The 13,666-nt window shown below is 53.2% G+C and overlaps 2 protein-coding genes across 2 annotated transcripts in view; one reads left to right on the top strand and one right to left on the bottom strand.

Annotated features, from left to right (window-relative positions):
• Positions 1-441: 441 nt before the first annotated feature.
• Positions 442-4,350, top strand: LOC113490234 (caspase-3-like). Its single transcript, XM_026866540.1, has 4 exons — positions 442-884; positions 1,033-1,205; positions 3,540-3,669; positions 3,781-4,350. The coding sequence occupies exons 1-4, from the start codon at positions 683-685 to the stop codon at positions 4,026-4,028; spliced, it is 753 nt and encodes a 250-aa protein (XP_026722341.1). The 5' UTR covers positions 442-682; the 3' UTR covers positions 4,029-4,350.
• A 2,542-nt stretch (positions 4,351-6,892) lies between these two features.
• The window catches only part of TGOLN2 (trans-golgi network protein 2), a 15,517-nt gene continuing 8,743 nt past the window's right edge, over positions 6,893-13,666 (bottom strand). Inside the window, exons 4-8 of the mRNA XM_026866515.1 lie at positions 13,610-13,666; positions 12,907-13,137; positions 11,780-12,876; positions 10,973-11,056; positions 6,893-10,063 (exon numbers count right to left, since the gene is read on the bottom strand). Coding sequence (XP_026722316.1) covers positions 10,058-10,063; positions 10,973-11,056; positions 11,780-12,876; positions 12,907-13,137; positions 13,610-13,666 — 1,475 coding nt within the window. The 3' untranslated portion in view covers positions 6,893-10,057. The remainder of the gene's footprint in view (positions 10,064-10,972; positions 11,057-11,779; positions 12,877-12,906; positions 13,138-13,609) is intronic.

Below are 13,666 nucleotides of genomic sequence, written 5' to 3' on the forward strand. Positions count from 1 at the left end.
TTCCCAACTCCCCCAGATCCCTCAGCGCTGGCTCAGCCCGACTCTTCAACCCCCCCAGGGATCCCGGGGACTCCCCCCTGCCCTGGGCAGCCCATTCCAACGCCCAACAGCCCCTTCTGCACAGAAATCCTTCCTCAGAGCCAGCCTGACCCTGCCCTGGGCAGCTTGAGGCCATTCCCTCGGGGCCTGGCGCTGGGGCCTTGGCTCCAGAGGAGGAAACCAAGACTCGTACAGGTGAGAAAGGCAGGGAGGGGTTACCTGGTTGCTCGTTTCCCACAAAGTGGGCATTTCCATTCTTCTGTAGCCCCCTGTGATCCCCTTGGAGAGGAAAAAAATCTTCCTTTCTCCTCCCTACATGCTCTCCTTAAGCTCTGGGCTGTAAGGTGCCAGCCCAGCCCTTCGGCAGCCAGTGATGCTCTTTGAACCCAGGGCAAGCCATGGCCCTCTCTACACCCGTGACACACCCAGATGTCACCTCGCTCCCTTGGCAGGTGACAGGGCACCGCTCCTGCCTTGCCCTTGAAAATCAGCCACGCCACCGCCAAGTCAGCCAGCAGAGCAGGATACACTCTCCTGGACCTCCCGAAGCAGCACACGGGGCTCCCCGCGAGACAAACCTGAGCTCCCCAGCAGCGCGGTGGGGGTTCGGAGACCACCAGCTCATCCGAGTGGGCAGCCCAGCATGTCCCAGCCAAGGCAAAGCCGGGCTCTTGTCATCGTCAATACCAGTTTCTGCAGCAGTGATGGTGATGTGGTGTTTGGGACCCGGAAAGGAGCCGAGAGAGAAGCAGAGAAGCTGTCCAGGATACTCTCACGGCTCAACTACACGGTGAAGCTGATGCATAACAAGACAGCCAAGGAGATAGAAGATCTTTACCAGCAAGGTACGCGTCCCCCTGCCAGCCCCTAAGCCCCCCCTCCTCATTTTCCCCCAAGCCCAGCTGTCTCCCACTTCCCATCCCTTGGTCCAAGTGCCCTCCGTTACGCCCCGAGCCGATGCTCGAAGTCATCGGTTTGGCCGTGTCGTTGCAGAGCGCGGCTGCGAGCACGGGCAGTACTTTGTGAGCATCATCTCCAGCCACGGAGAGGAGGGAGTCATATTTGGTTGCGACGCGGAGCCGGTGAAGCTGACCCGGATTTTCCAGATTTTGTCCTCAGAGAAGTGCCCGGTGCTCACCAAAATACCCAAAATCTTCTTTATCCAGGTAACACAGCTGCTGGATGATAATTTGATCCCTTTTGCTAAGCCTGTGCAGAATTAGACCAGCACAAGCATGAGGCTTAAGGACGCTGCCTGTATAAACCTGTTTTAACTGTGGATGATGGTACATCCATATGAGAGCTTGGTCCCTTTTTCACTCCCCAGCTTCCCACCACGACCCTCCATCCCTCTTTTTTTCACGCTTTCGCTGATTTAAAAGCCTCCTTGCTCACTGCACACACTCCTCTCCCAGCCTCTCATCACCCATGTCCCTTCTTTGGGAAGCAGCCTTGGTCTTCCACCAGTGTCTTCAGACAGGAGTTTCTCCTGGTGGTTTGCACCCTTTGGACTACCTGGGCAGAAAACAAATCGTTTGCCATGATAGGTGGCACTGCCGGGATCAAATAGTCCTCCCAGACACCTCCAGGATACAGATGAACCAGTAAAAGCTGCCATCAAATCCCATCACCACGACATTTGGGCACATTAAACTCCTGGGGTAAGGTCAGGAGCCCAGCTGTGAACTGGTGATGCAGTAAGGAAAAAAAAATAAAGCCCACAGCTGGTTCCCAAGCAGTGAAGCAGGGGGAAGTGTGAACATGCCCTTGCAGGAAAGGAGCCCTGGAAGTCCGCTTTAACGCTGATCTGACAGGGATTAGATCACTGAACAAACAAATAATCCAGAAACTGGACGGAGACCAGCAGATAGAGTGAGCTCTGCAAACATTATGCAAACATACAGAAATGTTTTCACCTGAAAGCAAATATAAATCACTCACGGCATTTGTTTGCTTCCAGCAAAAGGCTTGGCCGCTGCTCAGGGAGTGGTGACAGCCAGGGACGTCCCCCAGATAAGCCAACAAAGTCTGGCCTGAGCACAGACATCAGCAGGCAAAGCTTGTGCTCGTGCTGATGAAAAATGTCCTCGCAGAGGAGCACCGCAGGGCTGAGGGGGGCCAGAGCCCGGGCTGGAAGAGTGGGGCTGCTTCCCCTGGGCACTGCCACGGCTCTCAGCTCCCTGCAGCCCCTGCCCACCTCCCGGGGGGTCACAGCCTGTCTGCGGCATCTCCAGGGGCCGTGTCCGAGTGAGGATTTAACCACTGGCGTTTGGGGTAAACTCCCCTTTCCCCTAACGCGGGGAGCGGGTGCCACTGGTGTTTGGTCTGGTCCCAGCCAACACGTCCCAGCAGCGGCAACTCCAGGTAGGGGTGAAACACGTCCTCAGAGCAGCCTCAGCACCACTAGTCTCTCTCTAGCACCTTCCCAACACCAGCCCAGCATGCTGTCCCTGCCAGACCAGACCATTACACAGGACTTGGCACTGGGGAGGCCACCCCTCGCTGAGGGTTCAGTTCTGGGCCCCTCACCCCAAAAAGGCCATTGAATGACTCGAGCGTGGGCAGAGAAGGGCGACGGAGCTGGGGCAGGGTCTGGAGCACAGGTCTGCTGGGGAGCGGCTGGGGGAACTGGGGGGGTTCAGTCTGGAGAAGAGGAGGCTGAGGGGAGACCTCCTGGCCCTCGGCAACTCCCTGCCAGGAGGGGGCAGAGAGGGGGGATGAGTCTCTGGAGCCAAGGCCCCAGCGCCAGGCCCCGAGGGAATGGCCTCAAGCTGCCCAGGGCAGGGTCAGGCTGGCTCTGAGGAAGGATTTCTGTGCAGAAGGGGCTGTTGGGCGTTGGAATGGGCTGCCCAGGGCAGGGGGGAGTCCCCGGGATCCCTGGAGGGGTTGAAGAGTCGGGCTGAGCCAGCGCTGAGGGATCTGGGGGAGTTGGGGGGGTCAGGGGGAGGGTCATGGTTGGGCTGGAGGAGCTGCAGGGGCTTTTCCAACACGGATAATTCTGGGGTTCTGTAATAAAGGACCGTGCACAAACCGGGCTGGCCATGGGCTCTGCTCTGAGGGGATTCTCTGCCAGCACTTTCCTAGTGGACTCTTGCATTTCCAGGTGTATTTCTGGGTTCACACACGCAGCACCACCTTTAGCATGGAGGGGAGGGGTAAATGCAAAGAGAAGGAGAATCAGCCTTGCGAGAAATGCGTAGGGAAGAGGAGGGAGCCCCATCTTTAGGCTCATCACGAGAGACTTGGCAAAGCTGAGCTGCAATGGATGAGAAGGGATGAGGCTGGTCAACGATGAGATGGGGAGGAACCATTTGGGGTTGCAGGACTTGGGGAATGGGCAGCGGGAGGGGCTCTGCATCACAGGAGAGGTTGCAGGCTTGGCCTGGATGGGGCTACAGGTCCACAGGGAGCCCCCAAAGACCCCAGAAGGCTTGCCCTGGAGACAGGGAAAAGGGAGAGAGCAGAGCAGGGGGAAGTCACAACAGCGGTTTTGCCTGCAGGCTTGCCGAGGGCAAGAGTTCGACCAGGGGGTGGTTGTGGAGTGTGACAGCGGGGAGCCGGGGCCGGACTACGAGCCAGGATACCTCTCCATCCCTCCCCAAACTGTTGTGATGTTTGCCTGCAGTCCAGGTAAGGGAGAGACCCTGACACACCAACTCTGGCTAAAAACATTTTGTTTTAGAGACATTGCCTTCACGAGGCCATGGCACAGCCAACATCAGTCTTCTCTATGCTCTGCAGGCTACGTGGCCTTCCTCAACATCTCCGGATCCATGTTCCTCCAGGCCCTGCTCAAGGTCCTGGAGGGTGAGGAACGTCACCTGGCCCTCAACCGCCTCATGACCCGCATTAACTGGGAGGTGGCCTTTCACTGCCAGGCCAGGGGTGCCTACAGGGGATGCAAGGAGATGCCCTGCTTTGTCACCAACCTGGTGCAGGAGGTCTTCCCCTTCTCAGCACCCATCGTGGAGGAAGCAGACAGTGTTTGAGAGCTGCTGGTTCTGCAGAAAAGCCCAAGGGGTGAAGAGCATCATCTTGGTTGTGAGAAGTTCCCTGCTATGCATGTTAAAAAAAAAGACAAGTTACACAAAAACAAGCAGAAAACCCCTCTGGGAAGGTCACCAGGTCAAGCTGAGATGTGCTGGAGCTACCGGGGAGACACAAGCCAAGTGCAGCCGGGGCAGATCTGCAGAGCAGGAACATCTGATTTAAGCACACGACGGTGCAGTGACACCTAAACACCCCACAGCAGCACCCCCAAGCCATGGCTGCCCGCAGCTCCGGAGGGGGACGTAAACCTGCTGCTCTCCCTCACCTTCCCGGACAAAAGAGCCCCAACCTTGCAAATGCAACCTCACCTGGGGGTTGTTGGGTTTTTTTAATTTAAACAAACCTTCACAGGCCACAGACTTCTGTTTTACAGAGAGAAAGGTGGTGTGTTGACTTGGCTGGTGCCCTACCCGTAATGAAAATACTGCTGTAAACATCACCTCATGCTCAAGCTGTTTGTTCATGAGGCTGTTTAAGAATTCAAAGCAGAAAAACAAAAAAAAAAATTAAAAATAGGGTGATTAGCAGGATGGTGGGTTAACTTGGGACCTGGAGTAGAGCTCATGGAGTGGATCTGGGAGCATTTGCTCAAGACAGCTCTCAGAGTTCAGGACTGGTAACCGGGTCTTTGTGAGCTTCCTTCTTGCATGAGCAAGGGGAAAGGGGCAAAGCTCCAGCTGGGATGCAAGTGGAAGGGATGGATGGGCTGGGACTCCTTGAGGATCTGATGTATTTGCTCGAGGTTCTCTCCTCCCATTGTCTCTTTGGTACCAATAACCACAAAATAAAGAAGCCTGAGGGGCTCCTGCGCTGCATACAGGGACATCCCTGGTGAGACAGGGGATCGGCCCTCAGGCACAGGAGGAGGGAGGGGCTGAGGGAGCAAAAACCTCCACCACAACGTGCTGAGTTTCACCCTGTGCTCACACATTAAGCTCAGGCATTAAACCTGCACCGCCTCCGCCCTAAGGGCCTCTTGGATAAACTCTGGCCCTAGTGGTATTTCTCAGCCTAGCCCCGAGCAATTCAGCTTGATAAGCAGAACCCAACCCAGCTAGCAGATAATTTTGGTTTCATTTGGCATTTTTTCCACTCCTGGACTTTGAGGCATGGGTAGGCATGCAGGGCAGCCACCCCAACACAACCCATGCTCAGCACTCACATCACAGGACGAATCACACAATATCACTCAGGTTGGAAAAGCCCCTCGGGGTCACCGAGTCCAACCCTCAGCCCGACTCCACAAAGCTCTCCCCTACCCCACATCCCCCACAGCTCATCCCAACGGCCCTGAAACCCCCCAGGGATGGGGACTCCCCCCTCCCCGGGCAGCCTGTTCCACTCTCGGACAACTCTCGCTGGGAAACATTTTCTCCTCCTGCCCAGCCTGACCCTCCCCTGGGGCAGTTTCCAGCCGTTCCCTCTTGTCCTGTCCCTGATCCCCTGGGAGCAGAGCCCAGCCCCAGCCTCTCTGCAATGTCCTGTCAGGAGCTGCAGAGAGGGATGAGGGCTCCCCTCAGCCTCCTCCTCCTCACACTGAACACCCCCAGCTCCTTCCCTGGCTCCTCGCAGGATTTATTCTCCAGCCCCTCTGCCCTCCTCTGCACGTCCTGGCACGTGTGATGGGACACTCATGCTGCTGCCTCTCTCCCTTCAGGGACCTGCAGGGTTGTTCCTTCCCCGCTACATTCACTCTACCTGTAGGAATAAAAGAGTTTTGAGACCTCTACAAGCAGTCTCAAATCAGGGTGGAAGCAGGCAAGTGGTTCAGAGCGCTCTTGGAGCACGAGTCAGTAATTCCCGTTTCTCTGGGGACACAGCAGAGCGGCACTTTGATCTCCTCGTAAGATGACTGGGATGAGCACTCCCTCGACAACCCCGAGTGCAGATGAATGGAGAATTTTCATTTTAATCCCCCATTTCCACTATTTTTTTCTCCCCCAAGCTTTCAGCAATGCTGTCAACAGGAAAACAAGCAGCCCTCCCTTTTTCCTAGCCCATCCTCTGTGCTCACAGCCAGGCAGTTGGTGTCCAGCCAAGCTGGAGGAGAGTGGATTTTCTCCTTTTAGGGAAAAACTGGGGGAAAGGAGAAAGTTTCTTTCATTTACTGCAGGAAGCAGGAGTAAACACGACCCAAAAGCGTCCTCATCATCTGCTCGTGATGATGGCACCTCCTCTTCCCTTCCCAGGGCTGGTGGGGCAGCAGCATCCCAAGCTCTCGCCCTGGGGGAACACAAGTGGCACCACTGGGCTCCTGCTTTTCCAGTCTCCCCCAGTAGAGGAGACGGACTGTGCTGGGATCTGAGCTGCGTTCTCCTCAGAGCCTCCCTGTGGGTGAAAGAAGAAATACAACAGGACAGATCCACGACTGAGCTCAGTTAAAAGCAGTTTAAACCCTTGTTTTAAGGTCAGGTCGGCAATAACCCCGCTCAGTACCACGCGTACGAGGGACCAGGCCGGTCAAGAGGATCGTGAAGCAGACTGGAAATTTTTCAAATCCGCTCTTGGCTGAAACCTGTCTGGGTTCCTTCCGGAACAGGGTTAGTTGGTCACATGAGGGCCAAGCCTGCATGTGCAAATCAAGCACACAAAGCTTTGAACACAAATCACTCAGCTCAAAGAGCTGTTGCTTTTTTTGTTGTTGTTTTGGGGGGTTTTTTTTGTTTGTTTTTTTTTGTTTTTTTTTTTTTTTCCACAAAGAGGAACTAACCTGCACTGTTGTTGCCAGGTTTCAAAGGAGATCACACAAAGAACGAAAAAAGAGGTGATAACTCAATGCTTTTTTCTTTTTTTTAAATCCATTTATTGACTTCACCACACAGAAAAAAAAAAAAAGTACAAAGAAATATAAAAATTCTGATCCTTCAAAGCAAGTTGCGTTTCAATGCAGCAGAAAACAAACCATTTGCTGATTCAAACCGGCAAGGCAGCTGGCCTCAAAGTAGTAACACTTGGCAAAAAACCTACGTACCAACAGATACCATCCATTCAACACACAAGTTGTGTCCAAAGGGAAAAGGTTACGTGCACCTTGGCCCGTCTGAAACACATTGCATAAATTTAAATACCATAAAAATCAATAAACCAGGAGTCACTCCCGGAGGCTTCACACAGCTCGGACAGTCACAGCGACCAGAAACACGCTGCCCTCGTGAATTGCTAGGGAGGAGGAGATTAGGGGGGAGTCCCCCCGATTCAGCCTGGCGTGAGCAAGGCAAACCCTGCACTTCCCAGGCACTGAGTGTTTCTCTCTTGGAGCCACGCCGGGGAAAACGGCAAACCAACAGCTCTACCAAGACATGAGGTACGTCCTCGTTAACCTAACGAGCTCGTGCTGGGTCCAACCCGACAGTCGATGTCTGAGGTACAACAGTCCTGCTCTCCAGAGAACTCACTCGCTTTGGCTAACAGCTAACGGCTGGGAACGGGGGTGGGATTTCCAACACAACTTGGAACAACAGAGGATTGAAAGGGATTTGAAAAAGCTCGTGGAATAGAAAAGCAAGCAGACAGTGGAGAGAAACTTTTGTTAAATTATTTTTCAATTAAAAAAAAATAGGACAAAGCAGGAAAACAGCACACACACTCTAAAAATTCAGGGATGAGCAGCTCAGAAGCACGTGGTATTTCAGATGTTGAGTATGTTCATTCCCCACCCTCTGCTGTCATTAGACAAAAGCCACCACCCTCCCACCCCGCATCCTGTCTGTAAATCAGCCACACAACACTGAGCCTCAGACATATCCTACGGGATCTCTGAGACAGTGGAGTGTTGTTGCAGGAGTTCCCACCCTTTTCTAAAGGCACACTTCCCCCAAGGGTTCTGTTCCCAGACTTGTTTTCCTTTTTCTTCCCTCCACCTCACACTCCCATCCTCCAAAATAGCTTCTGTAAGTGCTTTTAGCATCAGAAAAGTTTACTACAGAAACCTTGAAAGCTATTTAAAGCCAAGAGGGACTTTCTCTTGCTCTTTGTGCTTGCTAACAGCCAGCAAAAAAAAAGAAAAAAAAAAAAAAGAGAGGATCTTTCTTTTAGGAGACGGTCGAGCCCCTTCTCCCCTCTTACATGGGGAATACGAACCACTAAGGAAAAAATAATACACAGCTGCAGCTTTCATGTCCAGACAAGGAAAGGTCTTTGCCCTTGTCAAACGGGACTATCTTTAGCAACCACAGAGCAGATTACCAATTGTTCACAACCTCGGGAAGGACGGAAAAAGGTTGGCCTCATCCCACGAGTTCCTTCACAGCCAGCTGCAGGGAAGCTAACCCCACCAGGACCCTCCCCCGGCGGTCTGTCAGCAAGCGCATGGAGGGCGATGCACGCGAGCTTCGGGCAGAGGTGGGTACCCGTGTGAAGAGCTCTACATGCTTCATACCAATTTTTTCTGCCCATATTGGAAACAAAACCCAAAAAACCCAAAAGCAGAAGCCAGGCAGGCACTTCATGCCTTCTTCAGAAACATCCAGTCTCAAACAAACATCTTTGGAGTAGAACTATAAAAATAAAACCCCCCTCGCAGCTGTAACTTGTGAATCAACATGTTTTGCAGACTTAAATATAACCAGTACCTCCCAGGCCCTGCTTTAAGTGCTCTACAGTAATACCCAAGTGACCAGCTCGGCAACAAGCAGCCAGTTCCGTGTTACATACAACCACACACACTCCTTCAAGGCGGGGCTGGCAGAGCCGCGGAGGAGCGGGCAGGGGTCGTGCCGGCGATGCCGTGAGCCCTTTCGCATGCCGCTCACCCACTAAGGAGGCAGAAGACACCCCGTGGTGACTCAGGCAGAAAAGACGGTGCCTGCACTGCAGGCTACGACGCTTTCCCGGTGCCAGAAGCACTGGGCGGGTGTTGCTTGGGCGACTCAGGGGACAAGCAACCCCCAGGAGCAGCCCCCTCGCTGCTGGAGCGGGCAGACAGTGGCACTTCTCCCGCAAGAGCCGACGCCGAGCGCTCAGCTGCTTATCCATAACTGACGGAGGCTCCTGGGCCTCAATACTGCGCTTCTGAGGAAGAGGGCTGAAGAACTACAAGGTTCATTCATCCCAAACGATTCAGGATTCCCATACATTTTACACATAACTACGTTTCACATGGGGGAGGAAAGCAATCTTCCAAGGCGAAGTCTGCTACAACTACACCACGGCAATTTGGCACAAAGCTGTCTAAGCCTAACCCGCCCTCCTTCACAGCATCAAATCACAACTGTCACCTTTAGTGCAAACATCTGAACTCTGGGGATTGCGAGGGAAAGAGACCCGTGTGGAGCACAAGATGCAGGTGAGGAAGTTTAAGCTACAACCTAAGGGCCAAAGACTGCTCCAGCATTTCCAAAGAGGCACATGAAAGAGAGAATCTAGAGGATCAACTCTGACATTGTCTCCGTCACAGAAAGAATCAAATCAAAAGCGAGTCCTTGGCAGATCATTTCGAAACTAGTGCAATCAGTCATGCTCGGAACTTTCGCATCCAAATACAATGGACAGAAGAGGAGAATGTCTGTGTCTCAAGCAGACTGTGCTGGTTACAAAGGCAGCTCTATGATTCTGGGAGGGGAAGGTCAGATGGCTCACTTCGCAGGCAGATTTTTTTTTTCCCCCCAAGAGGAGACGTCAGTACAGTAGATGGCAGATTCCATTTCATTTGGACACAAAAGTTCTGTCAAGTGCTGGGGACTGGCTTTTCCTGGGTCACAGGCCAGAAGCCAGGCGCCCAAGCGGAAAACAAGTTCATCTTCAGACAGCTGGGAAAGGAGAAATGCATTCTGAGGAAGTGAGAGGTTTAACGTTACCAAGTGCAGGTGCAAATGTAAAAGCATTTCCCCTTCTTCCTGTTGTCTGAAATCTGAACAGAGCAGCACAGCTACAACTCAGAGCGCTACAGCAGGGGAGTCAGTGGGTGTCCCAGTGTTCCTGCATTTTCATTGCTGGCCGTCATTATTCCACTGAATATCCGAGGAGGAATCTAGATCTGGAAAGGCAAAAGGAAAGGTTTAAACAATTTGAAAGCTCAGCATTGCTTTTCTACTCTGACAAAACATCACGGTTTGAGAGGACCGAGTGTGTCTGATGAGCTTTCAAATAAAAACCAAGCTCTTTCTAACTGCCTGGCTGCTTTACTGTGCCTCAGGGACAAGTCGGGGAATTCCTGGCAAGGGAAACAAATTCTTGAAATATTGGTGAGACTAAATAGGGAAGTTGTTTCCGTGGCACTCAGATGGTTTCCCCAGCCAGGCATGGCTGCAGTTTGGGGAGGGAGAGAGTGGAGCTTCCACTCCCAACAGCACACTGCACCTCTGCGAGCTGAAAACAAGCCGGGTAACACTGCCCTGAGTTTTACATCCCAAATCCCTAACGGTGTTTGAAAATGGCCATTGTTGGTCCCCCAAATGCTGACGGCCTTCTGAGAGACTAAGGTTCAGACTTCTAAAAAATTTTCTTCCCTTGTCTCCTCATCTTCCCATCGCAGAAAATAATACAGACACATCTGACTTCAAAGACAGCAGGTGAAAAAAGTCTCAAAGGGAAGAAGAAAGGCCAAATCCCACTCTTCTCCCGCTAAAAACTTCTTTGAAAAAGCAATTTGAGTCAGTGACAAATTATTCTTAAGCACACCTGAGCTCAAGACTCAAATTCTGCCCTGTGTTAGCTCTGCCATTATTTCTCAACATCATTGCTTCCATTTTCTGGCAAAATCCTGTTCCTAAACCACAAATGGAGTTTTTTCTAAAAAATCTGCTTCAACACCAACCAGGTAGGGGCTTCATGACCATTTCTGATGTGAAAGGCCAATATATCACAACACGAAGCAGGCACCACAGCCCTCTCCCAGCCAGCCCAGCTCCTGGGGTGAGGCAGCATCGGACTGGGTAGATCTTACCTTTTGATCCAGTCTCTGATAATCGCCAGATTTGGGCCGTCGACCGCTTTTTGATCTTTTCCCTTCTAGAGCAAAAGCAATGATCTTTGGAGAGAGAAGTGGGGACAACGTGAGTGGGAAGGTAGTGACCATATAAGCTTTTTCTGACTTCAAACACAAGCATGTTCTAATGGGCCAAAGACCAGCTTCACTTACCTTCTTCTAGTGAGCATATTTAATTTGAAAAAGCACTCAAAACAAATAAATACAATATATAAACCTAGCTAAGATGAAAGCAGGTGATAGTGAGGTTTGCCTAACATGCAGAAAACAGTTAAGCCTTTGTTCTCTTTCTCCTACCTCAAAAAATAGCTTTATAAGAGGAAAAAAAATCCCAGCAAAAGACAGTGATGTCATTTGAGCTGCATCCCCCTGTGCAAGACTACTTAAGGACAAATCTTCGTCAGTCTGCTACAGAAAACTCATTGTCAGCGAGAAAACACAGGGTAACTTCACAGATCTTTCTTCTCACCTCTCTCAGCTGCAAATAAACACCAGAGCTGAGGCCATCTGATTTCCTCCCCTTTCCTGGTTACAAAAACCTCTCTGCTCCTCCCAAAGCTGTTGGGACCAAGGCTCAGATTAACACTAACCAGACCCACATCGTGCAGCGAGCGGGAGGCACTGGTGAGAAACAAAGGTCAGGCCGAGGAGAAAGGTTTTCAGCCGAGCAGGTCTCAGTCTGCAGCAGTGACCAGCAAGAGGAAAGGCAGTTCCTAAACCCCAGGGGAGAAGTGGAGAGCCCGGGGGAGAAGCACAGCCACTCACCTTGCGTTTGTTGTGATACGCAACATATAAGGCAGCAACGATAATGGCCGTGGTCACCAGGTAGGCGAAGAAGTGGCTGCTCTCTGACTGGTCCCTGGGGGAAGAAGGAACGCTCTTCTCTTTCTCCTTGTTAGAGGAGGCGGCATCGTTGCCAGCTCCAGCCCCATCCTCTTCCTCTCCGGGGCTTTCTTCAGTGTCTGGAAAGTTGTCACCCTCTGTAGCAGAAGAGGTTTGACTACCCTGGTTCTTGGCCTGGTTATCACTGTCGCTGCCCTGGTTGCTGCCCTGGTTGTTGGTGTTGCTGCCCTGGTTGTTGGTGTTGCTGCCCTGGTTGTTGGTGTTGCTGCCCTGGTTGCTGCCCTGGTTCTCGGTGTTGCTGCTGCCCCCATTGTTGCCCTGGTTGTTGTTGCCATCACCAGCACCACTGTTGCTCTGGGCATTGTTGCCACCGTTGTCCACATTGTTGCCATTGTCTCCATTGGTGCTTGGGTTATTGTTGCTGCCACTAGTACCGCTGTTGCTCTGGGCATTGTTGCCCGAGTTGTTGTTGTTCTGGGCATTGTTGCCTGGATTGTTGTTGCCACCACCAGTACCACTGTTGCTCTGGGCATTGTTGCCTGGATTGTTGTTGCCATCACCAGCACCGCTGTTGCTCTGGGCATTGTTGCCCGGGTTGTTGTTGCCATCACCAGCACCGCTGTTGCTCTGGGCATTGTTGCCCAGGTTTTTGTTGCTCTGGGCATTGCTGCCACTGTCCCCATTCTGGTTGGTGCTGCCTCCACCGTTACTCTCATTGTTGCTATTACCCTGGCCCTGGTTGTTGCCATTTTGGTTGTTGCTGCTGCTGTCCTGGTTGTTGTCCTGCTTCTGGGTGTTGTCATCCTGTTTCTGATCCTGGCTCCCATCACTGCCACCTTGGTTGCTGTCCTTGTTTTCCTCCTTTTTGTTGTCAGTGCCCTGGTTCGGGTTGGTGCCCTGGTTACTGGGGCTGCTGTTCTGGTTGTTGGCCTGGCTACTGGTGCTGCTGCCTGATTTGTCGTTGCCGTCTTTGTCACCCTGACCAGCGCTTTGGCCACCACCACTCTGCCCATTGCTGCCCTGCCCACCAGTCTGCTGCTCCGTGCTACCCTGGCCAGAAACACCTGTGTTCTGTTTTTTATCTGTTGTCGCTCCGTCACTCGTGTTCAACTGGGTGTTTTCCTCACTGGGTGTACTCGATCCAGAGCGTTGCTTTTTATTATCTTCGGACTCATCCTGGTGCTCAGTCCCCTGCGGTTGTGGGCCGTTACCTGCTCCTTGCTGTGCGGATCCTACACCACCTGCTGAAGGTTGGCTGGAGTCTGTTTTCGAGTCAGCAGCTGTCAGCAAACACGGAGGTCAGTCACAGCCCGCCCCTGCAGTCGGCGTGAGCAGCAGACCCGGCTGTCTAAGCCAGCTCCCCGGCCCACGCAGCCCCGCCGCCGCCAAAAGCGGAAGGAAGCTCTCTGGAAGGAGTTTCCCCCGACGGGAGGGGGGAACCAAAGGGGTGACAAGCCCGGCGGCAGGGTGTCCGCGAAGGAGACACCCCTAGCCCCGCCGCGGGACTCCCACCACACGCAGAAAAGTGCCCAACGACAGAAGAACCCCCGCAAACCAAGCGCCCGTGTCAGACCCATCCCGACCCGAGGGCAAGCGCTACTCTGCCTTCGCTACTCCTCACCCCGGGCGCTGCCGAGTGCCAAAACCCACCCGCTCCCCTTCAGCGCGTCCGCGCCGGGTCCGCCCAGCACCCCAGCCCCAGGCCCCCTCCTCGCCCCGGGCACCCCCGGCCGCCCTCCTCCAGCCTCTCACCCTCGAGTCGGGCGGCGGCGCAGAGCGCTAAGAGCAGCAGGAGCAGGCGCAGCCGCA

Source organism: Athene cunicularia (genome assembly GCF_003259725.1).
Source record: "Athene cunicularia isolate RWA chromosome Z unlocalized genomic scaffold, athCun1 chrZ_part3, whole genome shotgun sequence".
NCBI classification, from domain to species: Eukaryota; Metazoa; Chordata; class Aves; order Strigiformes; family Strigidae; genus Athene; species Athene cunicularia.

Excerpts from the sequence above, each read along its gene's own strand:
- LOC113490234 (XM_026866540.1), top strand. The coding sequence starts at position 683 with ATGTCCCAGCCAAGGCAAAGCCGGGCTCTTGTCATCGTCAATACCAGT. Across the intron at positions 885-1,032 it reads AGAAGATCTTTACCAGCAAG|AGCGCGGCTGCGAGCACGGG; the intron begins GTACGCGTCCCC and ends GTGTCGTTGCAG. Across the intron at positions 3,670-3,780 it reads GATGTTTGCCTGCAGTCCAG|GCTACGTGGCCTTCCTCAAC; the intron begins GTAAGGGAGAGA and ends TATGCTCTGCAG.